Source organism: Triplophysa rosa, linkage group LG7, assembly GCF_024868665.1.
Source record: "Triplophysa rosa linkage group LG7, Trosa_1v2, whole genome shotgun sequence".
Lineage (NCBI taxonomy): Eukaryota > Metazoa > Chordata > Actinopteri > Cypriniformes > Nemacheilidae > Triplophysa > Triplophysa rosa.
Window position 1 is genome coordinate 10,066,883 of NC_079896.1, and position 24,790 is coordinate 10,091,672.

Genomic DNA, 24,790 nt, shown 5'->3' on the forward strand with positions numbered 1-24,790 from the left:
AGTCAACGACAGAACGCAAACCTCTGAGACTGCGCAATGAACTCGGTGAACCCTCACCACGGCACCCCTGCCAGTCAACGACAGAACGCAAACCTCTGAGACTGCGCATACATACAAAACATGACAACAGTCTGCTTGTACACAATCTCAGTATTACACCACCCACCTCCCCCTCTTTTCTGATTCTGATATTGCTCTATCTCACGATTGGTTGTAAAGTGCACATTCTTTGCTGGCAGTCGGTTAAAAATAAATACGCATGAAGATATAGATAGGTGTGTGAGAAATAGAACCGAGATGCTCAGCTGTCGGAAAAAGCCTGCTGTAATCTGCCTGTCTTTGCTCTACCGGTCACCTTTGACCCCGTGACCCCAATCCATGCATGGTAAACTGCATCCAACACTGTGATCTGGTAGGAATGCTAACCGAACTGATACAGCATGTGTCAGAGATATTAAACATGTTTCTTATCAGGCAGTATACAGACGTAAAGGCATAGTCACAAGATTAAATGTCTGCTTTAACATCCTTCCTGTCTGACTAAAACCCTTTATATCATTTGATAACGTCATTCACAATGTGTCATGGGATTGCGGTTAATTCACTCACTAAAGACTTTAAGTACACAGTCTTGTTCTTGTACTTTTTTGTTTCCAACTAAAGTTTATGTTGTGACTCATCACTATTTTATGTATTCTTTATTAGTTTTCTTCATTATTTTACCTATGTTATTATTCATCATTATTTTTATATTTAATTATTCTTTAATGAATATTAATATATACGTTACAGATATTTTTTATCAGGCGCTACCCAAATCTGTAACTACCCAAATCACATAAATATCATAAGAATAAATACCAACAATACTAATAAGCCTTTGTATCCAGATGGCACGACGTCAAAAGTGCAACAACGAAGCTGTTTCTCCATCATTCTCTAAGTATCTGTAAAAACACCAACGGGACATGAGCGTAAATAAAACAGATGAGCAGACCTAGGCAACTCTTTGCTGAATGGGCATAGCATTCTCTTCAGAAAATGTTTTCAATCTTTTTCTCAAGGTCAGGTTTTCCAGAATATGCAGCATTCACTGATTTTAAGGGCCCTCTATATTAACTGAGATTAAAAATCCAAAAGAAATCAGGTACTCACAAACTGCCTCTTCTGGGAAGACTCAGCTCCTTCTGGAATGAAGAAAGAAAAAAATGGCAAGATTTAAAAATTGTGTGTCACAAATATTATGTATGTCAATTTCAGAGCTTGTGAACAGCATGTAAGATTTTAGGAAAACCTAAATGAAGTGCATGCATTAAATAATCCACCAGGTGGCGCAATTCCACATAACCACTCAGATGACAATATGTGAACTGTTTGCATAGTGAAACTTTGTGTTCAGTTATTATACAAAAGCACAAATATTACATGATTTGTTATATTCTAGATTAAATTAAGGACAGAGTGGAATGGTTTACTGTATCCTACACTACCAAAATCTAATTTATAGTTTTACAATGAATGCTAAAAACAGAATGCATTTACATTACATTACATTATAGTACAAATAGTAACAATTGGCTTTTTACTTAATATTGTATACCTCTACCTGTAAAAGTATATAGGTGTGTATGCATACTGTATATACATGCACATGTACACACACGCTCTACAAACTCAGAGGCATCAAAATGCAATTTTTAAATTGATTTTACATTTGAACTGTGTGACTAGTGCATTTACAAAAGCAACCACTAGATGGCAAAAGTGAACCAAGTAACACACTCCAGCAATATTTATCTTAGGGTTGCGCATGCATACTGTTAGCTGGACCAAGAAAATACAACCGATATCAGGTCCAGAGGACCCACAGGACAGAGCGTACAAACACAAAATAAGACTATTCCATCTGTTGTCGCCCATAGAGAGCAGATTTACTAGTGTAAATATCTGTGTGAGTGCACATACACCATAATCATGCACATACAACAAAACCAGCAGGGATTAATACAAACTCGGCTCTTCGAAAAACAACCGTGAAGTTTACCAACATAATCAGACAGCATGGTGGAAAAACATCCAAAGCGAGAGATATGGAGCACATGGGACAAAAAGTGCAATAATGTGTCTGTCAAATAGCGACCTGGCAAACATTGGATATGTTGATAGTCGGGTTGCCCATGGCAACAATCATTGTATTAGGAGAATGGTGTGAGTGTTAAATCTTTCTATCAAAACAAAACCCGAACAGTGCCATTGACTGACTAATAGCCAACACAAACACTGGCTTTTAGATAAGTCATTATTTTCAATCATGGGATATGTTCACGGGGCCCAACATCCATTAACAGTGTGGGTGTACGGGCACTGGTCTTGTGAGTAATGATCCTTACCGATTCAATTCATCTAGTAACACAAACAAAGCAGTTGGGACTAAGTTTAGTCTGTTGACACCGTGTTTATACATCAGGTTTAGCTGTTGTTTTTAGGCACAATATAGGGTTTGAAATGATGTGAGTGTTATTGAGTGCAATAAGACTATACAGCTTCCATCAAGGGAAAAATAATGAATAAAACACATTACAAGAAGTTTGAAAAGAAAGACTGTTAGAAATATTAATGTAGCGCAAAGGTCCTCATTTCAATTCCTTAAAAAAGTACCCGTAAAAAAGGCACTGTAAGTGGCTTTGCATAAAACCATCTGCCAAATGCATAAATGCAAATCTTTGCTGTCCTTCTAAACCTCGCATGTCCAAATTTGCAGTTTTTCAAGCAATGGAAAAAACACTGTACTTTTTAATGATTACATACTGTGTTGTCAAAGTTGACAAGCACTTTTTAATACTTTTTATTTGTTAGATATTTGCAAAACCCAGTGAAAAACATAAAGGGTGACTAATAACAATGATTCATGGCAAAAAATAAAAATCACGAAATATGGAGATACGAGGTTTCAGAAGGACAGCAGCTTACACAAAACACTACATGAAACATCAGTTGCTGCTTAAGGAGGATCTACAACAACTTTTTCCAGCATTGTAAATGACTGCTTCAATACATTTTTTTAATTATATTTGATGCTTTTTTTGCAATAGACTTCTATTGTTTTTATACAAAGCTAGTTATTAATACTGTTACGTACCCATAACCCACACTCTAACCCTGAAAGAAAACATTTAGCATTTTTACAAACTTGTCTTCATTTGTAAAAAACAAAAATATAGTAGCATCTCGAAAGGGAGGTTTTGCTTGGATTTGCCAGGTTTTGCTCATTTTTGGGAACAAATGTGTCTCTAAAATATAGTTAAGTGGGTACAAGCATACACGCACACACATTATAATTATAGTTACAACTGGGACCATATAAGCACGTAGCATGTATAAGTTTGCACGGATATGGAATGAATAAACGTTCTTCTTTGTTTGGCTGCTCCTACATTTAACTGCATATATTTTATTTCTTATAATTTTATAATTGTGTTTTTATAATTGTTCACCTGTCATCCAGAAGAGCTGCTAAACTGTATTTCGTTGCGCCTAAACAATGACAATCAAGTTCTATTCGATTTAAGTGCAATTTCTGGCTGACGGTATAACACTTTAAATGCACTTCAGCCTCCCAATCATCTCTTACTACTGTAATATCTGACAGAACAGAAGATTGAACATGATGGACCATAAAAGAACATAGATAATGGACGGCCATGGAAATGAACAGTAGTTACTGTATGAGAGAGACAGAAAGAGAGACCGAGATCTATAACAGTATTTAAAGCATGTCTATGAGACATCTGTCTCTCCAGATTGGATGGGGACTCAGTCAAGGAACCTTCATATTCTCAAAGTGCAACTTTAGCAAAACATGCCCCTACTTTTTAATTAGCGACTCCACAGATACATATTGATATGCCTGGAGGCGTTATATGTGGCAGCTTTTCCTGCTTTTCAAAAACTTGAGATTACTTTCCCTCTGTGCCGTTAGAAAAAACTGTTCCAGCTCTCTCTCTCTTGACCTCTGTAACCTGCTCTCTCTCTTTCTCCATAACAAGCCTGAAGTGCTCGCCAATGCATCCCCAATACTGAACACAGGTACAAATGCATCACCCTGCTGGTGCTGTAGATGGGCTAAACCTTGTTAGCGTGTATCGGGATGCTGCATTTGTGTTCGGGAGAACTGAACCCCCATCTGAGTTCTGAGTGATGGAAAGGAGAGCCTAAAAAAATAATCCTTGAACTAGGGCTGTCAAACGATTAATCACCATTAATCGCATCCAGAATAAAAGTCTGTGTTTACGTAATGTACTGTATGTCTGTGTACTGTGCATATTAATTTAGTATTTATAAACACATACATGTACACAAACGTGTATATATATTTAGAAAATGTTTAAATGTATTTATTTATATTTGCCAATAATTTAAATTATATGTACATTTTTATTAATATTAACATTTTATTTTTTCTTAAATAAACGTGTCTGCTTTTATAAATACAAAATTAAAATGCACAGTACACAGACATACATTATGTAAACCCAAACTTTTATTCTGGATGCGATTAATCGCGATTAATCGTTTGACAGCCCTACCTTGAACAAAACTGGACTACAAGGGCAAAAACAAAAGGTGTGCTCTTTCGTTCGACAGCGAGATGGGAAAAACTAAGGCATCTTGTTATTATCATGTAATTTTGTATACACAGCCAGATGTAGTATTAATGTTTGTGCTGTGTTTTTTAAGTAATAGGTTAAAAATAAATGATATTCATATAAAGATATGTAATCTGAGCCAAATGATCTGTGTTCTGGCAGACTGATTACATTAAGGCATATGGAGGGTGGGGTCTGCAGTAGACCAGGGAACAGTTGATCCGATACACAAAGATGCACACACACAACAGCATCCCAAGCCAAGGCTCTGTCATTGCTATGAGCTAAAAGGCTGGGCAATGAAATTAGCCAGAGTGACAGTTTGGAGCAGACCCCATGTTCTTGCACAAAAGCAATCTCTCCGATGGAGGCCATCAATATTTCTTAAGTCCGTCCAGCATGACAGGAAGCTGTAGTTGCAGGGAAATTTAATCAGGGAGATGGGTCAAAAGCAGCAGCACACTGCTTAAATGGACTGTTGGAAATGGTTGAGGCCATCCAAAGCTGTAGTGTGATAAGCAATTCTGTGTTTACACTGTCAAATGGACTTAAGCGAGATAGATGTCAGGTTTCGGGTTAAACAGTGTGACTGTTGTATCTAGATGCTGTGCACTTATATTGTGACCTCATTGAGCCATAAGGTATAGCGGCGCCTGGTTGGATCTTGCTCTCCTTCGCAACAGTTTAATGTTTGTCAGACAACTCGAATTCTCTTGATTGATGCTGACATGTAATGCCATGCCCTCCGGCGTAGATTTCAAGCTAACAGAGCACATTACAAAAGCCTCTTTGCCCTTGCTAAACACACTGCACATTCAATATGTAATTCATTATAGAATGTGTCAAGATGATGCAAATACTGAATGTGTGAATTTTACACAAGAAACCAAACAGTTCTGGGGCACCACCGACTACTATAGTTGTTTTTCCTACTATGATAGTCAACAGAACTGTTTGGTTTCTCACATTCTTTCAAACGTCTTGCTTAACATTTAGCAGAACAATGAAATTTATTAGGGCTGTCAAACGATTAATCATGATTAATCGCATCCAGAATAAAGGTTTGTGTTTACATAACATATGTCTATGTACTGTGCATATTTATTTTGTATTTATAAATACAAACACATACACAAGTATACATATTTAGGAAATATTTACATGTATTTATTTATATTTACCAGTAATTGAAATGATATATAAATGTTTATTAATTTTTAGATTTTTCTTAAATATATGCATGGATGTGAATGTGTTAATAAATACAAAATTATTATGCACAGTACACAGATATATATTATGTAAACACAAACTTTTATTCTGGATGCGATTAATCGCGATTAATCTTTTGACAGCCCTAAAATTTATACAACTTAAGAGTAAGTAAATTATGGCAGAATTTCCCATTTTTGGTTGAAATATCAACTTTGCCTGAGGTATCAACTAAACACTGCTCTTGGTCTAAGGCTAGTTCAATCAAAATCCAACAACCAACTTATAATGTTGATGTTTTTCTGCAAGCAAACAAAACTAGAGTTTTACATTTTAAGGGGCTGTGTCCACCGAGGCGTTTGCCAGCGTACGGCGTCTTTTTTCAATTTATTCCAACAGAAAAACAGCGTTCTTTTCCACAGGCTCAGGGCTGGCGCTCAGTGTTTTTTTCATGCTCAGCGTATCATAGTAACCAACACACCTCGGCTTGAAAGAAAACGCCGTTCAAGGCATAGTAGTACAACCTTGTAGAATTTCTAACATGAAAAAGTATAGCTATTCAGCTAGTAAAAAACTACATCCTCCACCGAAACGTGAGATTCATACTGATAGACAGAGCAGAAAGATTTGACAACAGCTGTCAAAGTGCTGCTCTGTCCCAACCCCACTAGTGTCCACAGGCTTCAGGATAGAAACAAACAGCTCTGGCCAAAATCTTAAGCTGTAAGAGTGCAAGTCTATGTGTGGGACAACCATATTAACATTCTGTTTCTCATGGAACAACAGGAACATTTCCTTAACAGAAAATTACAGATGCAGGAAGGGTAATCCTAACGGCAACAATGGTGATGCTGAGGGAGACAGCTTTAAAATGCAGTTTTGAGTTCAGACTTCTTTAACAATAATGCCAATATTATGCATAATCACAAAATATGTTGGTCTACAGAAAAATCTAAAATCAAGAGCAAAAATAGTGTATGTTAACAAGTGTGATATGGCAGTACCCTTGGACACACTGCTGCACTTTGTCTGAAATTATAATCCATTAAATTATAAACAATCAATATATGTTGACAATGAATGTGTCAACAATCAACGTAAAATCTCTAAAGTGAAATAAAGTACTGTATAGTATAACTATACGACCCATTGTGAACTCTTAGTACTGTAGAAAGTGACAAATGAACCACTACTTCCTGTAATCATATAAAAAATAAAAGGTCAAGAGGGTCCAGTGATCACAAGTGAATGCATTAAGCAGGGCTGAGGACTGTTAAATCATCTCATGGAGCAAATGAGGTGTAGCACTAAGCCTGTCGAGACTAATTACTTACAATGAACAAACAAGAAGGTAAACCAAACTGACAGAGGTGAGACAGAGACAACGAGTGAGAAACATCAGAGCCATCTGTACTAAAAGGATAAGACCGGGAACATTATTATAATAATTAACTATAAAACATTGAAGGGTGGACTATTGAAGGCTCTGCTAATTCTCACACAAAAGTCCATTGAATGATAATAAGACAAGGATTTCTATATGGTTTAGTTACAATGGCAGAATCATTAAGATCTCCATACCAACACAAATAATTACATTTATACACACTATTTTCTGAAAGATATTATGCCCCGTTCAGACCGCCAGCGACACCCTGCGACAAAGCGAGGTGATGTCATTCATTTCAATGGAGAGCCGGCGATACGAGCGTCAGTGACAGTTGGTGACAGGAAGTGGGCGTGTCTAGCGACGCGACAAAGTTGAGATTTGCTCAACTTTATACGAATGACGAGCGACTTTCGGGAGCGACTATCAATAGGAGTAAAGCAGCGGCGCTCACGTCATCCGTCTCTCGTCAGTTACTGCAGGGTTTGTTTATAAAGCCCATTGCACATTTGCGAAATTAGCGTCCAAAATTTCTGCACGTTAAAAAATAAATACGACCTCACGTTGTGTCAATCACATTTACACACTGCCTCCGATATTTTCGTTTGTCATAAAAAAATTCGGACCGGGTTCGATTTTCTGCGTTTTTCGCATCTGTCAAGCATTTTGAGTGGCCTTTTTTAACAATTCAGAGACACCGTACAAACGAGAGCCAAATACGAAAAAGGCATACGAAAATTTCGGACTGTATGTGCAAAGACCTTAAATGTTACTAGAGCAACCAAAGCTAGGAACGCCTTCTAACAACCTCATAGCAAGAGACTAGCAACACAAAGCAACACAAAGCGACACAGTCGCTGGCGGTCTGAAAGCACCTTTAGGCCCGATTCACATTTCGCGTCTTTTCCACGCGCATATTCGTTATTTTAAACGTATGCGCACATTTTTCTAGGCGCGTCGGCGCCGCATCGAGATGGAAATAGTTCAACTTTTCGGAGTGCCGCGCGCACGCTGTGGGTCATTTGAAGAGAGAAAGCAGCACGGCTTGCGTTTTCCGCGCGGTTTTAGACACGAAATGTGAATCGGGACTTAGAGTGGTACTGGTCTCCAGACATGGCTAAGGTCCCTCTTCCAAAGTCTGTGGGCCAATTTTCAACTCAACAAGCCGCACAATTTAAGGTACGGTCACATTCAGGTCCAAAGCACAAATAGTGTTGGACAAGAGCACAGAAATGTAATACTTGGGCTTAGGGTTTGCTCTGACAGGTATGGCCATCATTTACCGTAAGACACAGGACAGACTGAACCCAGTTGCGTGTGAGAGAACCGTGCGGTTCATTCTGGTTGTAGCACATTCATATTCATTGGAGTTGGCGCATGGAGTATGTAGGACAGGAAGATGGTCGAGGCGGGGCCGCAGGGAAAGACAGGACACAGAGCAGCTGAGGTTTATAGAGAGAAAAGTGAATACAAGATTAAACATCAAGAAATACTGTGAGACTCTTCCGCTGGATGCAGCTGCAGCTTTTAAGAGGTGCCCCCTCATCAATACGCACAAAGTAAACTTGGACCTGTCACCAGCCGCCCATCACGTTGCGTGAAGGCTAAATCGGCAAAATTAGCAATCGTGATATATGAGGATCTCATGTTGTTGGAAGTGAGCACCAAGTAATTATCTCTACTATTGTGGTGGGCTTTTGGCAGACAGGACTGTCTAGGGAGGAAGTCCCTAATTCACTCATTCTGTCTTCTACTTCGCTCCCTCACTAAAATGCTAATCTGGTGATCAGTCTAGCTATTCACGCTGACTATCAAACTGTGGAAAATGAAAAAAGAACGTAAAAACACTAATCCTAATTAGAATTTGCATATTCAAATTAAATCTACATACTTCGATGAAATTTCCAAGTGGAGATAATGGAGAGAGAAGAAAAACACAATGCTTTTACTAAGATTGACAGTTTCTTTTCTTTTTTTACCTTTAAACAATTAAAATCCAGTAATGCCGTTCTAGCGTGTCAAGCGGGAAGCGTATTCGTCGGTATGTGTGTGTGTTGACAGCTATGTTGCTGTTACCTTTATTTGAACTGTAACGCTTTATGCTGCCGCTAACACTGTTTTCTCTGCAAATCATTTTGCATTAGCGTCAGGCGAAGGTTTACGATGCTGTAGCAACTTTCTGTCAGATCTCCGAGAAGCTCTCCATGTGCAGCAGCAGGCTGCCTGATTGGTATATATTGCCGACCGAGGCATTCAAAGAGAGCTCATCCATCTTCTACATATACGGTGACAGAGTAGAAGGAAGACTTTCAAAACACGAATGTCTGCCGGATTGCTCGCAACTCTGAGACGCCTCACCAAAAATGGGGGCTTAAATAATGCAGCGCTGTTCTGCGTATGGTTTGATCTGGATGCTATTCAGGTGTGCTTTGAGTGACAAAAGTGACAGAACAACACATCATGGAGTGGAAGAGCATTAGAAAAAAACAGGGTCGTTTCAGGTGCGCGTGAGCCTTCATGAAACAGGAAAGCTGTAGGAAGGAATCAGAAATGTAAATATAATGTACGCTGACCTATTTTACACCGCTGAGGTAAAATCTCAAGTTTAGAAAGGTTCATGGACTAATAAAACAGGCACAGGTTACAACGTATTAAACCTTCAGTTTGAGATTCAAAAAGTGTGTCATTTTATCTTTCTCAACTCTAAGAAAACTACTGAGCCGATTCCCGAATATAAAATCTACAAAGTGTGACAACCTGCTCGTGACCCAGATACGATTTAAATATAGCCTTCGTTTTTTATTGAACATATTTTCAGAGTACCTCAAATTAGGCAGCCAAGTAGATTCCCTGCTCCACCATGACTAGGGATGGTTACCGAGAAGCGGTACTTTTTTGGACCGGTACATAATTGGGTCGATACCAGAGTATCGATAAGCTTCATGACAAACGATACTGTTATCGATACTTGCGTTGTTTTATCTCTGTGTATTCGGGTGTTAAATGTTAAATGGCGAATTAGAGGAAGTTTGCTCGACGTATGTGTGATATCTAGGGCCATATGATTTCGGCGATGTATTTGTAATCTGCTTGTTTTGCGTGTTTATGAGTGAAAGAGTGGCATGGTTGCGCTTGTGGAGCTTTCAGCGTCCGCGTTTCACACCGAGGAAGCTTCCGTCAAATACCCCTTTGCGACAACCCGTCAAAATAAAAGTCCTTTATTTGATAACAAGTTATAACATTGTTTTTAATAATTTGGCCATGGAGTATATTTACTTACTTTAGTAAATTGAAGTAAATGTGCTAGTAAAATTATAAAAAAAAGTACATATAATTAAAAAAATATTACTTGCTTAGAAAATAGTACTTACATTTATGTAGATCTAAAACCAGAAAGGAAAAAAGAAATACGGTCTACCAGCCAAATAACCATAGCGATGTAAAGTAAATATGTTGAATTACATTATGATGTGCTCCTATGCACATGCTATGTGCCGCAAGTGGTATGCTATGGAACACACACACGTTTTGTTATGTGGCATTTTCTGTTTGCTCAGAAGCATTTGTAAACTGCAGTTCTAAAGCTCAGCTGTAATAAAGAAACTTAAAATGTTTAACATCTTTTCACATCATGTGTTTTTGCATCAAATTATAGAGTGTAGTATCGATAACAGTATTGATAAGTACCGGTATCAATAAGCAGTATCGATATCGGTATCGATATTGATAAAATCTTAACGATACCCATCCCTAACCATGACTGGAATGAAATTGTATTTCGTCGCTGTCGGGCAGAAACCTCCTATGTCCAAATTTGGTCAATTTCATATTTTTTCACAAATCGATGCTATTGGTCTGTCCCCATGTGGGTCTGTTATTTTTACAAATTATTAACCAATCTAAAGTGTTGAAAATAACTTGAGAGCAAATCTCTTAACTCCATTGGACACTTCAACTGTCTGAGAAGTCTCGTAACTCTACCTCTTCTTCACTCCGCGGGAGCCTCTCGGCATTACGTCTCCTGATTGAAAGTTTTTTAGACAATAACGAGTGAAAATAGTTAGGTTAGATACATTTGAGTAGGCCTGTTTTGTTAAAAATCGATAGCTGTAATGCTTCGGTGCAGAAGGAAGCCCGTGAGCCACGAAGGTAAGTTTGCAAGCAGATTCGGCGAATTTCCGCCTATTAGACAGCCTAGTCAGCTCATCGTTTTTTGTTTTACATCACTTATAGTTCTTAAACCTTTAAAATAGAGTTTAGGAAGATGTATGTAACCACAGTCGTTAGTTTTGTTTAACGATTGAAGCCTTTTCTCTTGTCAAGATGCTCAACGCGACCGCCGACTTTATTTGCGTGCAGATTAATTTCCGCCTATATTAGACAGCCTGTTTAACGTTTTATTTTGGTATTGCATCACTCATAGCTCTAACTTTTAAAATAGAGTTTAGGAAGATGTATGTAACCACAATCATTAGCTTTCATTAGCTCTTAAAGCCTCGTCTCTTGTCAAAAGGCTCAACGCGACCGCAGACTTTGATGAACACTGCTGGCAGCAGCGACGTCTGTGTCCGTACCATTCTTATCAATGACAGCATAATCTCGTATCTCCCTGCTCCCAAATCATAAACCTTGTATCTCCGATTAAACATGGTTTGGGGAAATGTTGTGTTAATGTTGGTACACAACAGTATATGATAGCAATATAAGGTATAATACCAACTTTAACGATACAATGTTTAATAACTCAAAAAATATGCCGTTTTTTTAATTTCCTGAAAAATAATGATTTTGGAGATACGAGGATTCCGCCCGACAGCGACGATTTGCTCCCTCCATGCCTGACATTCTCTTTCCTCTCCTTCTGTCCCCCATGACTGTGACAAGTCTGAGTTCATTACCAGAAGGCAAACAAAGATGCTGCTTTTCTAGTCACTATTCCACTCCCAGGTGCTACCCAACTCTCTGACACACACAAACATCTTCTAGTCAAAAGTACTGCGCTCAACTAGGGATGTCATGATGATACTAAAACAACAAAGCTGTGATATCAGTATTTCTATAATATCAGTAGCAGCATTTACGGACTGAAATTGCTACCTGAGGGCTATCTGACTGACAGACTGTTTTAAACACTCATTTGCACAATGAAGATTTAATTTTAAGCATTCAATTTAATATTTATTTAAAAAATACTCTATTCTTGACCAGATTTCATAACTTTATTAATAATATGTTTTCTTAATTTGAGAAAAATATTGAGAAAAACTGCGTGTATTTTAACTCCATATACTGCTCATTCTGAGGTAATAAAAACGTTGTGGGACTTGATTTGTGGGACTTGATTTCGTTCATCGAGTACTGATTGGATCGTTGAAAGTTGGCCGTTGCCAACAAAATGTAGTCCGATTTGTAAGGCAGTTTGAAATCAGTCTGTAATTGAAGCCCCGCCCTCGCGCCATTCCTCGTGACTAGAAGTGAAGAAAGGTCATTTCGAGGAGGGAACGTTTTTGATTAAAGATAAGTGTAAATGATTTTTTTTTTAATAATGATGTGCACGAATAAATAATTGTTAATAAATACTGCAACACTGTGTAAAACAATTAGAATTATCATGTTTAATTTCATGCCGTCTTTAAACAGATGTGTGTTTCCTTGTAAACATGTTTACTTTCTGCCATGCTATTGAAAATGGCATCAAGAACCATGAAATTTCACCAGTGTTGGTATTGAGTAGGGATGCACCGGTTGACCGGCCATAAATCGGTTGTTTTTTTACGACCGATTTTTTTCCGGGAAGTGCGCCCGCGGCCGCATACACAGATCACATTCGAATCAATCGCGAACATGTCATTTGTGTGGAAGCATTTCGAAATCTGTCAGCAGGATTCAGGACACGGGCTGCCCTACAGTACTGGAAATGCAGAGCTATCTGTCTGAGGCACAGCTACCAAGAAGCGAACAGCCGTTGGTGTACTGGCACACACATAGGAGCCGCTTTCCTGGGCTCGCTGAAGTTGCGCGAGCATACCTGTCTGCGCCTTGCACAAGCGTGGACAGTGTTTATCTCAGCTTCTCACGTGTTGGACGAGAAACGAAACAGACTAAGTTGTGACAAAGTTGAAATGCTTCTTTTTGTAAAGAAGAACGTTCAAACACTTAAAAAGCCAGAAATAAACGTCAGTTCTGTTAAGGATGATTATTTTTATTTTACATTAAAATTATAGCCTTTTGACTTACTTTGATTTAAAAAGCACCAGCACTAATCTTTATTTGATTTAACAATCTGGAATAATTTATTTATATACTTTGGTTTAATTTACTTTCACTGATAAATCCCTTTTTCTTTACACCAAATTTAAAAACAAAAATTGAGTGCTGATAAGTAAACGTTTCTGTTCGGTTTGTTGATATTGTGTTGATTGAGTTGTTTAATCTGTTGAACTATGCAGTTGTTGCCTTTAATTTCACATGAATACAGTTGATGTATTCATTTTTAAGGCCAGTTTTATGTAGTTTAACTTTAAACCCAATTGAAAAATAGATAAATGCTAAATATCTGTACCATCTTTGGATTGAATGTGCTTATTGTGCAGTTACTGCCTTTAATTTAAGATGGTTACAGTTATTGTTTTCAATAGCCAAAGCCAGTTTGGCCTGTGAAAAACCAAATAAACTTGTTGTTTATACTCAATTTTTTTCTTGTTTGTTGCTTAAAGGGAAAAAAAATCGGAATCGGCCAGTTTGCTTGTAAAAAAATCTGTATCGTAATCAGCCATGGAAAATCATAATCGGTGCATCCCTAGTACTGACTCATGAATATTCTTTTGCGTGTATCTTCAATTCACACTATTAGCAAACGTTTTGGCTCACATACCCTTACCATACACACTTAACAGACACACACTCATGTAATTTCAATCCCTACTCCACACAAACGACTGCACACTCGAAGCGAACTCATTTGTCTTGATGAAAGAAAACAGTGCTACAGTATTTTCCAGAATAATAAAACAACCTCTAAAAACTTGTAAAGTTTAGTTAGAGTGCTTGTAAAAGAAAATGAACACAGGGCAGGAAAATGAAATCACGGAACGTAATGAAAAAGAAAATGGACTGAAAAAGAAAGACTGATACAAAACAATCCTAAAAGGGACGGAAACACATCATACCCAGATGAATTAAAGAACCAGCAAGCAGCTCCAAACACAGATAAACAACAGAGGGTGAAAAGATAAGGAGACACACAGAGGCATGGAGGCAAGGTGCCCGTGAACCTATAGACAGCAGAGGAGAGCCAGATACACGGGGAGACAAAAGGAGTGGCGGTGCTCATTACTAGGAGCTGAAGGAGAAACGGCTGCGTGAGGGTAGATGGAGGTCTGGCTCCCCAGGGAGGACACGGCACGAGAGGCAGATGATCAAAAGCCACCCCCGACTGTGCAAACAGACAGACGCACAACCAACATACTGCTATTTTGCTGCGCATTTGATTAATGCCTACTGAGAGAGGTGCTACAGAAGAGACCAGAAGCTTCCCAACTGCCAGACAAAAGAAAACCAACGATGAGCAATAGAACGAAACAAAGAAAGAGAGAGAGAGAGAAGTGACAGACATAGTATTAAAGTCTAGATTTGGGAGAGTATTGTTCCCATTGAAGTAATGAAGGGTATAGTGCACTCATTTGTTTAAATGTGTTGCTTTTGTGAAATAATGTTTGGAAACAGTATTTAGCCTATGGCCAAGTGTGGGCTGGGGGTGTCTAGACACTATGCCGACATCCTACTCGATTCTTCACCCAAAACCCAATAAAGGCCAACTTAATAGGCAAATTTTACAGCCAGAGTAAATTCAAAACATTACAGGCTTGATTTAGTCTTTTTTATTGCTGCAGTGCTGGAATCTTTTGTATGTCTTTTGTCCTTTATTCAAGAAAAAAAGTTTGTTAGAAGGCACACTCTACAAAAATCTTCATGTCAACATTACATCCAAATTCACCCTGTTCACGTTGTTAATAATACTGGTCTTGCAGTGCAGTGCACACTAAAATGTATCAGTGCATTTATTTCTTACTAATCTTTAAAAAGAAAAGGTCTATGTAAACTTCATTCATCTGATGTCATCTACAGTAGATCACACAGTCATGGTAAAATAATGTTAACCAACAACCAAGGACAACTGTAGGTAAAAGTCTTTCTAAAATGATTAAAGGGATAGTTCACACAAAAATGAAAATTCTGTCATCGTTTACACACCTTGTCATTTCAAACCTGTATGACTTTCTGTCTTCTGTAGAACAGAAAAGAAGATATTTTGAAGAATGTTGGTAACCTAACAATGGCACTACCCATTGACTCGCTCTGGTTTTAAAGTATAGAATGTGATGGGTACCGCCGTTGTTGGGTTACAAACATTCTTCGAAATATCTTTTGTGTTCTGTAGAAGGAAGAAAGTCATACAGGTTCAAAATAACAAGAGGTTGAGCAAATGATGACAGAATTTTGATTTTTGGGTGAACTATCCCTATTAATACGTATAATGCTAGTTAACAATGATAGGGTAGGCTTTAATAGTAAATAACAAAGTGTGGTGATAAGTCGAGATGCTCTTAAGGCTAAACTTGAACTTAAGTGTGGGTCAAAAAGCCACAATCACGTTTTACGATCCAATCAATTCCAGATGGATAAAATCAAGTCCCACTGGTGAATATCCTGTTTCACTCAGAAACGCTTCACGTTATTAGTGTAAAATGGGTCGTGATTTCCATTTCATGCTGTCTTTAAACCTTTGACTTTTCCATTGTCTACGATTTGTGATTATGCATGAAACAGCAGTTTAAATCCATTTGTCATTGATTGAATGTCTTCTCGTAATGGCATATCTCAAAGACACGGAGGACAATGTCGATTAGGCCCGCTCAAAGAACAGAATTCATTACCGCTAAGTAATATTGTCCACCATGAAGCCACCCACCCAAGTCTGTTTTTTTTGCGTTTATGTGTGTGTGCTTTTAATCCTGGCAGCTGAGTCCACTCTCTTTCTGGCATTACACCACTTCTCCTTCAGCCCTCCTTCTCTATTCAGTGTAAAACGATGAGCTCATGCTCTCACGTTGGTCTCAAAGTGAGGTTATTGCTTGCTTGTAATGCATTTATCCGAGTCTTTGACAGGAGGGGAAGGAGTCCTCGCCTCACCACCCAAAGCAGGAGCATTGTGAACTGCGTAAAGCAACATTGTCTTTGTTCACACCCCTGCTGTTCTAAAGTCAAAGTTCTTGTGATCATAGAAAAAGCTTTACAGTGCTAACAAAAAAGCCAAAAGTACATGGGACAACAAACAAATGAGATGTAAACAGAAGTAGGGATAGGTAAGATTATGCAAGTATTCAAAAATGAAAGCAATGATCGATGGCACTTACTTACACAACTTTAACACAAATTGAATTCAACTTCAAGCAACAATCCGTAACGTATGCCTCTATATTGCCACCTCTGCTCAAAACTGCAGGGTAAACTTCATACTTTACGAGGGTTGAAGTCAAATGACAACAAACATTTCCATGTGAAATTGAATCAAATTTAGCATTTATATACACTAGCCAATGGTCTCAACACAAGTGTCAACACTGTGTGTTCCTTTAACAAAAGATATCTGGAGCACAAGTGAATGGATCAAAATGCAGGGGGGGCTTTGAAACAAGGGAGGCTTAAAACTATCACCTAACAAACTCTTTAGTCTAATTTTTGTGAATACTTGATTAGGAAATACAATTGGCAGACTTACACATCGGCCTATCAACTGTAACTGAAAACGGACAGATTTGAATTTATCACAGTACATTCTCATGATCGCACTTCTCACATTGCAAAAACCTGCCGAACAAGTTTCAGTCAGGTTATTTTCAGGGCAATAGGTCGTACTAGGTACAGTAACTAAAAATCAAAACAGTTTGACAATATAAAAAATCACCTCTTTCGAGCATCCAGGGTACATTTAGAGGAAGAGGACAGACAAAACTAGGACAACGGGCATCTCTGCAGTCTGAATGACCTTACAGAGCAAGTTTACTTTTGATCGAACACAAAAGCACACAAGAGCAATATGACTTTACATTGCTTGTGTTCATCCAAATACATCTGGCCAAAAAGGAGATGACGATACGTACAATCTACAATAGGAAACATTGTACGCATCAATGTTGCACTTCATAGTGCATACTAGGATTTTGATTATCTGAGACCAAGCATCCCTTATCCTCAAAGACATTTGTTTATTCTTAAAAACGGTGGAGTATTAAATGGGTACTACAAGTGAATATGCACACGCAAATCTCTAATACTGCGGTTATGTGGGAACTAATGCACTTCTGAGCCATTAAAAACATCCCTCCAGCTTCTTAGTAAGCAGCCCTTTCTGGTCAGTGTGGGGTCACAAGTTATTTAGCCGCCATGCTCATCGATTCCACTGCGCGAAAATACTACGCCATCTAATGCTGTTTCAGTAAACACAAAGAATCAGCTGTACTGTACTGTACCTCTGGCCAGGACCTGACTGAGACACTCGGAGATACACTGAAAAGCAAAATATGGATATACGATTATTTTCATGATGAATCTCCTGAAATGATGTGTAAAAGACTGCAAAGAGATATCATATCTTTCAATACATATCTCAGGGATGTCCCACTGCATTTTAAGTAGAGGTTGAAATAATATGGTGTTTACGCAAGAGATTCAGACAAACAAAGGTCTGTTCCATTATTCTACTGTAGTATGGAGACCATACACAGAATTGAAATATCACCCCAACATCTTATAAGAACGAAAGAGACGAATGTTTGGATGGGACTAGTGTTCCCAAAGGAGGTGAGGTAAAATCGTGCTTCACATACTCACGTTGTGATCAATTTGTAAAGTCCCACCCGAATAAAACATGGCTGTGTTTTTCCACAATCTTGGTTAAAAATGAAACAAAACATACTCTGGGGAAATCTAACTCTTAGAAATCTGTCCTGTCCAGAATTGGGTGGGAGACAAAAAAACAACACAGAATCAAAGGGCACTAAAAGGACTGCTGTAAATGCTCAATTTAAATTATGTCCCAATGTTAAACAATTACCATCCTAATAAGGTGTTGTATTATTTATTTCAACTTTCTGAGAATTTAAGCTAAATTTCTTATTGTGCCGCCATTATCACATTAGTCTTTTATAGTCATATGTCCTTCCATAATTTTATTATATTTATTATAAGGGAAATTCACAAACTTTTCCATGATCTGTATAGTTAGGTAGCCAAATAAACCGTACCATGTGTCCTAGGGTGTGACAGCAAAAATGTAGAAAACAAACTGTTAATAATATATTTTGCATGATTAATATTTATCTTTACAGTATACAATAGCATAAGACAGATTTATAATTGTTAGGTTTTTTTTTCCACATTTTTTGCTACGTCACATCACAGGACACATGTGCGGTTTATTTGTCAACTACCCATATTCCTAGCAACAGTTTACACGGTTGTTCTCTAGACATCTCTTACCCTGGCCGTCCTCAGATAAAGCCTGCATCGATTCCTTGAGAATACACAAACGGACTCCATACCAACTGACTGAGCGCCTGCAGGCTAACGGCCTTCTGTTCTCATCACACTCTGCTGGTAGGATCCTGGAGCAGGACATGACTGCTAGCTCCCCGTATGGACTTTCTTCATCATCCTCCCTTCATCTAAACAACTGCGCAGGTTTAAGACACATCAAACCCGTTTTCACTACTTTTAATCCGCTCAAGTAAAAGCAGATTACTTGATATGCTGCTGTTATCGTGTGCACAGCCCCAAAACGATAATTCCTTGCTGAATTAAACCCATTTGCTTCATTTCTGGCAGAAAGCCAGAATACAGTATTTAAAAAAACAAAACCACCTGGAAGGAAATGGGTACCAGAGAGGAAGATATTTATTGTATGAAGTTTTCTATTATCTGAGGATTTACTGAAACAACACTAGATGATTGTTACACATGGGTGCCCATTCACTGCGAGCAAGAAAGATATGTTCATACTATATTGCCAACGACAACACTATAAACCACAATGAATGTACTCTATTCAGCTATTGAGTTCATTAAAATTCAATGAGACTGAGGGCTTCACAGAGGACAGTCAAAAGCAGCGGTGCTTTTTTAAATAAACAAATACGTTACGAAATAGCATTAGCTTTGTTATGATCATGAGAATAAAAAATCACTGGTATTTGCATTCATTACAACAAATATGTATTGTGACAACATGGATACGTCTAGAAACTAAATGCAGTTGGAAGAAGGTACAAGCTGCTCATCGGGGCCAGTAGGTGACAATGGATGAACATAAAGTGGGTCACTGCACAAGACGAGTGAGATTAATAAAAGCAAGGTGAGCCCAAAACACCCCATTACCAGCAAAACCACCCCCTAAAGAGCTCACTCCCCAAAAGCTGCACCCTCCCCATCACCTCCTCCCTTTCTTTTCCGATTCAATACAGCCTGCAGGTACAATCTCCCGATGTCTGAAATCCTTGTCTGCAAACGCACCAGGGCATAAGAACAATTTAACACTCTAACCTGTCAGGAAATGGGAGAAACTGAAAAATGAAGAGCCCGATGGCACTTTTTCGCTCCAGCTCATCTGTACCTGCAGACCAAAGGCCCCTGACATCCAACACCCCTATCTCCATCCCATCAACACAAGAAACAAAGCTGGAGAATAGAGCCCTATATTCCCAACGCTCACAACTCAACAAAGGGTGCGGTTGACCAATTAACTACCTAAAACCAGTTTAAGGTGACAGTGAATTGATCTAATCTAGCCCACACGGGGCACGTGAATAAACAAAGGGGTTTCATAATGGAGTTTATGGGCAGACACAAACACGTTAAAATGAATAATGTCTTTTGTATCTCAACAATAATCTTAATGACACAGATTAACCACTGTCTTTGTGACGTGCCAAACTGAATTCACATGGGTACATTCTTCTGCCTAATGATGAGAAAAATCAAGTGTGCAACACAGATAACAATGAAAGAGCCGTCTTAATCAGCTTCCATTCTCTCATAGGCTATTGTTTCACTTTCACTCCGGATGAGATTCCACATCTAATTCCTGGACTTCTGAGACAAGGTGGCAAAGGAGGACATATTTAGATTTTTTTTCTCATGAAAAATTACAAACAATGGAATAAAACGAACCTTAAATTAAGAAATGATTTATGCATTTTGATGACGAATTCATGTAGTGGAGACAAACATAAAAACTAGAGATGCACGATAAATTATTGTCCATATCGGTTTCGGCCGATAAATGGTCATTTTTAGTGTTATCGGTATCGCTCGATTATAAAATTTAGGCCGATATATTATAGCCGATAAATGATATATCATTTCCACTTGTAGATGTAGATATTTATGATTGTGTAAGGAACAAAAGCATAATGTTTGAAGCCGACTGCTGTCTGAATGCTTTCTGTCTTGAGACCTGTTAGAGTTGTGGCTATTGACAACACCTTTCTGGGTTGCTTTGGAAGAACATCTTTAATTAGTTTATGAAATAAACATTATACCAGAAAAGTTTAAAAGTTAAAGAATCTTTAATTAGTGTAAAGTGGGCTTGGTACGTGATTTTCAGGGGGAAAAAATAATTTTCAGGCTCGGAAAATGTTATATGAAGATTTAGATACTGTATATCCGCCAATATATCGGTTATTGGCTTACAATGTTCAAGAATGATCGGTTATCGGCCAAAATTTGCTTATCGGTGCATCCCTAATAAAAACAGAAAATTATGAAAGATATATACTACATGGTATTATGACATGTTTTTCCAACAACATGTACAGTACAGTACATTGACGAAACTGATAATAATTGTCTATAAATTTGCAATCTGATTAATTTCTAAAGCTCAAGTTAAATAGTTTACTGCATTGAAACATTATCAATAAATCACAACAGGCATACATGTTTGTTTTTTATGCTTTCATGCTTATATAATGACAATCTCAGTCAGAATTGTGTTCCTATGTGTTTTTATTGCTCTTAGGACATAAAAACAAGATTTTAACTTTTTATTTTAACCTTTTTTGATAATTCTTATAGTGTTAGTTAATGTTTCTAGCCTATTTCAGTGTTACATGACCATTTCTCTGAACCTCGAAATCAAATGGGCCATTATGTACACTGCTGTGCCTTAAAAGTCACCATGAAACAGAAGTTGCGATTGTCTTTTTTTCCGTATCGTGACATACATCTGATTTATAATAATCACGGCAACGCTGTGTAAGAAAATTAGAATTATCATTTTTAATTGCATGTTTAAATGCATTTCTACATAGCATGCCCTCTTGGCATGTGAAAAAGCACAGTTATTATTTATTGCACATGGTTTCACATTTTTTTAAATATTCACTAGTTGTCTAACTTATAAAAGAAATATAGTAATGTACAAACACATGCTGCCTTGAATTTGTTTTACATTGTTAACATAATGAGGAATGTAAAAATAGTTTTTAACAATGCCACACAATGATATTTTGTTAGATTGTTTGTATATAAAACACATAGTTCCAACCAGAGTTATTAGTTTTGATTTTATTTTGATTTTTAATCACATTTTCAAATTAGCTGTTATATTTAGCAACTTTGTTATATGCTTTTGTCATTTTATTATTTATTTGTTTATTTTTTGTGTTGCTATATAATATTAATTCATTTTAGTTTCAGTTTTGTTTACTATTATAATTTCAGTACTTTGAACTTACTTTAAGTATAAGTTTATTTCTGAGGCAACATTTTAATTTTTCCTTTAGTTCATTTTTTCCAATAATTTTAGGCCAATATTTGATTTAATTTCAATAAACAGAAACGCTTCCAAAGTTTTAATTTTAGTGAAACTAAAATAACCTTGGTTGCAACTATGCTTTTATAGTCCAGCTATTGTAGACGTCTGACACGTGTGACCGCACATTTGATATTAATCTGAAAAAAGCTGCATTGTATTACATCAATAAAAAGCAAAAGGCAAAATAATTGCTTGTCCGAGTATTAATATTAATAATAAATGTAACTGTGGTAAAATCACTGTAATGCCCAGCCTCTTGCCAATTGTTGCCCTGCAGTGTATAATTGTCAAGGGTATATGGAGGAGCAATGACACTGAGAAAAGGGCATTTAACAGACGTGGACCTCAGGAGACCACAGAGATTACGGAGATTTAGGCCCAATCCCAATTCTACCCCTTACCCCTACATGTTCCCCTACCCCTCTGTTTGGCGCGTTCATGTGAATTGGTAGAGGTGTCTCAATTCTCTTTTGGTTGGAGGGGTAGGGGTAAGGAGAAGGGCCAGATAGCCCTTCATCAAACGAAGATTTTTCGGGGCCTCACTTCAAACGAAGGGCTAAGAGAAATTTCCAACATGGCTGCTCACTCGAGCAAGCAGACCCATAAATGTAAGTAATTTTTGCCATTAATAAGGATTTTTATGACAATTTTTCATTTTATGTATGTTACATTCAATCTTGTTTTTGTATTTACGGTGATGTTCTTTTAACGTTTGCAAAAAAAATCGCTAAGGTTTGCTAGCTGACAGCACTGATTGCACGATATTAGAAAATATATTTTTATGTCATATACCCGGTGCATCGGCGCATGTCCTCTGACGTAACGTTAGGAGCTAGCCACGACGTATGATGACATATACCAGTGTAGTAGTGGTGTCCCATTTCTTAGCGGAAAATTTGTAATCCTTCCCCTTGCCACTTTGTTTCAAGGGGAAAGTGGAAGGGGCGAGGGGTAGGCGAAGGAGTAGAAAACAGAATTGTGATTGGGCCTTAGACTCCCTCTCAGCCTTTAACCTCTACCCATAAACACTGCCAAATGTAGCTTTCCCCGGCATTGTGTCTCACAACAGGCATCTGCATTGGGTTCAGTCTCCATGTGACTTACTGCCCAGACCACTTTAAAGCATTAAGGAGATCCATGGCTTAAAGCCATAATGACCTATTCATCAGCAATCATTCAAATGTCGTACAAAATATGGACATATTCGGGCTGTGTGTTTGGTAACCATGTTTAGATTCTGCAAAATGACTGTAGAAACAGGATATGAAGTTAAATGAGATGTTCCAGTAGGTAGCACAATAAGTCTGCTGCTTCATCTCAGTGTCCAGCTCCGGCAGGCAGACAGAAAAGCCTTTGGTGGATTTACACAGACAAAACCCCCACTGCACAGTTCAATGAACAGACACAACACAGAGAGAGAGATCAACACAACCACAAACCAGCCTAAGGGCAAAAACATAGACATCTCCATACAAAAGTTGGCAAAACAATGTGAAAAAACTGAGAAGTGTCTTAAAAACCACACCATTACCCAGAACAAAAACAAACAATGCCTAATCCTCTATTGATGCTGCACAATGCAAACACAACAGCCAAACAGCCTCAACAACAACACTCCTCCGGGCACAATCTACTTCACTGAAATGTCTTTCCAGTGAATGACACTTCACTGAAATCCTGCGCCGCTCCATTTCACAAGAGCCTTTTAAATATTATCCAAATTACAGCAGGACATTGTCATTTCTCTTGTTGTCTCGTTTACCAACATCTTCCCCACTAAAAGCCCAGAGGACAAGGAGTTAAATTACACAATCAAATGGCCACCTGAATTCTGCAGTGCATTGTGGGGTTAGTGAAGCATTGTGCTGCTATAGAGTTGATACTCCATCTATGAAAATGACATACGAATAATGCCCTAATGCATTTTTTGTATTAAACAGTCTACTAATGCCATCATATTATATCAAATTACTTGGGTTAACCGTAGCAGATTGACTTCATGAATGCAGAAACTGTTAATAAAGCAAAAAACAAGAGAGAAGCCTGTACAGGATGTGGGTGTGAAGAGCGCCAGGAATACATTTGTTGACGGGTGTGATTATGCTCTCTGCGTTAGGTGATTACAGTATGTGTTAATGTGTGTCTATATATAAATGTTTGTGTTGTGTAAGTTCAGAGCCTGAATGCCTTGGACTGTTTTGGTCACACGAACGGAAGAAGATAATGACTGACCCAACATAGAGTTGAGTTTGGCCACATGATGAGGGGTGACAAACAAGTGTAGGGAAATTCAGAGTTCCTGCTCCTTACAGCTACAACTGATTAGATTCTAAAACACGTTTTATATACCCTTTTTTCCCAGTCAGATTCAGATGAAGTCAGGCTGCACAAACAAACATTTGTAGCCATTTAAAACATGTGGCACCACATCACGATGATGACCATTGACAGCTCTAATAATTATTCAAACAGGAAAAGGGACATGACAGCTGTTCAGCAAATAATTGGAGGAATGAGGGCGGACAAGCAGATGTAATAAACTGCATCTGCCATTGGTACAAAAATGCTGATTTCAGCTACAAATGTAATTTAAAATTCCATCCAATCTGTTATCAGTAAGAGTCGTGCTTTCACATTTGGAAAGTAACCCTTCTGTCAACAAGCAGGAAC

The 24,790-nt window shown here is 38.0% G+C and overlaps 1 protein-coding gene across 3 annotated transcripts in view; it reads right to left on the bottom strand.

Moving 5' to 3' along the window:
- The window catches only part of mast2 (microtubule associated serine/threonine kinase 2), a 133,886-nt gene that overhangs the window by 46,239 nt on the left and 62,857 nt on the right, over positions 1-24,790 (bottom strand). For all 3 annotated transcript variants that reach the window (XM_057337233.1, XM_057337232.1, XM_057337236.1), the window contains one exon: positions 1,156-1,187. In XM_057337233.1, the coding sequence (XP_057193216.1) occupies positions 1,156-1,187 (32 nt within the window). The remainder of the gene's footprint in view (positions 1-1,155; positions 1,188-24,790) is intronic.